The sequence below is a fragment of the Epinephelus lanceolatus genome, chromosome 13, assembly GCF_041903045.1.
Source record: "Epinephelus lanceolatus isolate andai-2023 chromosome 13, ASM4190304v1, whole genome shotgun sequence".
Taxonomy (NCBI): Eukaryota; Metazoa; Chordata; class Actinopteri; order Perciformes; family Serranidae; genus Epinephelus; species Epinephelus lanceolatus.
The window spans coordinates 21,380,080-21,383,471 of NC_135746.1; the positions used below are offsets into that span (position 1 = coordinate 21,380,080).

Genomic DNA, 3,392 nt, shown 5'->3' on the forward strand with positions numbered 1-3,392 from the left:
TTGTCCCGTCCGTGGAGCTGCAGCACGGCCGCACTGCCTCCACCGACCCGCTGCCTGCCTCACTTTACAAGAATGTGAAAACTAAACCACCCGGATAAAAGTTATTTTCATGGAAAGAAAGGCTCCAACTGCAGGTACGTGACAGCTCCACCTTTTGCATTCATTCATAGTAAAATGTAGCAAGTAATTCACTTATTTGTAAACAGGGTTTGGTGAGAAATTTTTTTTTCTCATGCATGGGTGTGCATCCAAGCCAGCATATTGCTCGGAATTTCTAGAAAAGTAGATATTAAGAGGACAATATGGAAATCTACACGTGCTGAAAAACAGTCTTTGGCTTTAGTCATTGCTTAAAATGTTGTGTGGCTTCAGTTTCAACTTGTTGCCTCTCATTTCCTCTGAATTAGTCTGCTCCGCTGTGTAATTTGATTCCTTCTGGTGATAATACTGTACTTGAGCCCTGGAAGAAGTGACAGCACCTCACGCCTCTTCACTCACTCCAGCTCAAGCCATTTCCTGTGTGTGTTGTATTGATTTTTTTTTTCCTTCAGAGGACTAATGTGTTCTACAAACAGTGCAGTCCAATATTTCTTGATAGACATCCCCCTCCACAGAAATGTACCACTTATAATCTTGACTATGTGTTTGTGGGGCATGAAACGATCTATAAATCTGACATACTTCATTTCTGGTTGTAATGTGTGTGTGTGTGTGTGTGTGTATTATCAGGACCATGGGGTATGGGCAAATCCTCCACCGACGAGGGAATGAGGAGGACCAGGTCCACCTCAACGTGGGAGGGGTTCGACACCAAGTGGATGCGGACATGCTGCTCCGCTTCCCTCACACACGCCTGGCTCGTCTGCTGTGCTGCCAAAGCGAGGCAGCGATCCTGGAGCTGTGTGACGACTACAGCCCTTCAGAGAGGGAGTACTACTTCGACAGGAATCCCCGGGTTTTCCTCTGTGTGCTCAACTTCTACCACACGGGGCGCATTCACATGATGGAGGAGGCGTGCGTCTTCTCCTTCAGCCAGGAGATCGAGTACTGGGGAATCCAGGAGCTCCACCTGAGCCCCTGCTGTAGCTACTGGTACCACGAGAGGAAGGAGTACATCGAGGACAGAGAGTGGGACGTCCGGAGTGACGACCAGCAGCACGCGCCGAGCATCGACTCCTCCTTTGAGGAGCTCTCTGCTCTCGATAAGGACCTGGCAAAATTCAAAGGTGCCTGGTGTGCAGAGGTGAGGAGCTACGTCTGGCTCCGGCTGGAGGATCCAGGTCACTCAAGGGGCTCAAAGATCATCGCCGTGGCCTCCCTCAGCTTGGTGTTGACCTCTATCGTTGCCATGTGTGTCCACAGCATGCCCGAGTTTCAACAGGTGGATGACAACGAGAAACCCATTGAGGACCCCGTCCTCACCATCCTGGAGGAGATCTGCATCGCCGGCTTCTCCGCCGAGTTCATCATCAGGCTGATTGTCGCGCCCTCCCGCAGGAAGTTCCTCGGAAACCCCTTAAACATCATCGACGTTGCCTCCATTTTGCCATTTTACGCCACTTTAGCTCTGGAAACAGCCGACGAGGAGGTCGCAGAGGAAAACGAGGACTTGGAAAATGTGGGGAAGGTGGTGCAAGTTCTGCGCCTCATGAGGGTTCTCAGAATCCTCAAACTGGCCCGCCACTCCATCGGGCTGCGAGCGCTGGGTGCCACCGTCCGCCACAGCTACCACGAGGTGGGCCTGCTCCTTCTCTTCCTCTCGGTTGGGATCTCCATCTTTTCCGCCCTCATCTACTTCGCTGAGAAAGAAATGGAGAGCACAGATTTGGGGACCATTCCTTCAGGCTGGTGGTGGGCCACAATCACCATGACCACAGTCGGTTACGGTGACACCTGCCCGGTAACAGTGGCTGGGAAGATAGTGGCCACCTTGTGTATCGTCTGTGGCCTGTTAGTGGTGGCTCTGCCCATCACCATCATCTTCAATAAGTTTTCAAAGTACTATCAGAGAAACAAAGCCATGGAGGGAAAGTGTATCCCAAAGCCTGAGAGACAAGACCCAGAGCTCCCTCACTATAACATCAGAGACCTGTTCACAGGAAGTGTGTACCCCTTTATAGGAGGTATCGCCTTCAGGAACAGTGTGAGCAGTGCAGGGGACGATACGGATGCCTCCAGTCTCCAGGACATAGAGGTGTACGATAATGACACTTGTGAAAATGGGGCAGCAAAATGACATTCACTCCCTTTATGACTGCAAGTCACCCCGTGCCTCTCAGGGCCGAGCGCTCCATCACCGACCCTGCCTCCCCTGCACAGTCTTCCTCCCGCAATTTGACAGAGAATTACCGTGGCCATGACTTTTTTTATTTATTTTTTTTGTCTACGAGGGAATAGCTTGTGAAATATACAGCGTCGCTAAAACCAGGAAATCTAAAGGGAATTACCTGAGCCTTGCTCGGAGGTTTGAAAGCCCATTTTCTGCTTGAGAAAACGGCAATGATGCATGTAGGAGGCCATAATGTTAATGTTTCTTCAAAGTAATGCGCTGTATTGATTTGTCTGCTCGCTGGAAGTTCAGACTGAGAATTCGGCGAAAGTCTAGGATGACAACAACACTGTTTGATGTTTCCAAATGGTATTATAGATCTCTAAGTTGACTGATGTTACACAGTCTGCATGAAGAAAAATAAATGCATTTCTGAAAGAGAGTAATGTGGAATTATGCAATATTATTGATGACGAGAGGTCACGTGACTCTCTCAGCACTGTGGAAAGCACTGATAAACCAGGTTATTGTTATTAATCTTTTCTTTTGGACAGTTGTTTGGCATGCTGGGTCACTCCTGGGGGGTAACTCATGTGGACATGAAATAAAACTCAGTGAACCAGAAGTAATATGCCTCTCATTTGTGACATGGCATACAGGACTACTCACTCACTCAGATTAGGTTTTCAGCTCAGGTTTATTGCACTTACTTATAGCGGTATATTCTTCACTAAAATGACTCTACAATCTCTAAAAGTCTTTTCTTCTGTGGTGAAATGCACTGAGACTGTAGAGAAAACTTTCTGTTTCCTCCTCTTTTCTCTGCTCCTGAAAGCATTGATTTCCCGTCCCCTGTTATCATCTCCGGTTGAATGCGCTGCTGTCCTACCAGAGCGAGAGATGTAAAAGATCTTTTCTCTGCGGGGGTCTCAAAGGTCGACCCCCGCAGGTCAGGTCACACAGTCGACCAGAAGCATCTACTCTCAGAGTTAAACACTTCAAAGTGTTCCTTCAGCCATTACATTTAAAGTTTTAAGTTAATATTTCATGACAGTTTAGCGAATCAAACCTTTAAAAACGATAGTAAGTGGGTGTCAGCGAGGGGGCTGCTAAACAGATTACC

At 48.2% G+C, this 3,392-nt stretch overlaps 1 protein-coding gene across 1 annotated transcript; it reads left to right on the plus strand.

Moving 5' to 3' along the window:
• Positions 1-2,711, plus strand: kcns3b (potassium voltage-gated channel, delayed-rectifier, subfamily S, member 3b). The gene is made up of 2 exons (XM_033648340.2): positions 1-134; positions 730-2,711. Exon 2 carries the CDS (start codon positions 734-736, stop codon positions 2,234-2,236), a length of 1,503 nt encoding a protein of 500 aa, XP_033504231.2. The 5' UTR covers positions 1-134; positions 730-733; the 3' UTR covers positions 2,237-2,711.
• The last annotated feature ends 681 nt before the right edge of the window (positions 2,712-3,392 follow it).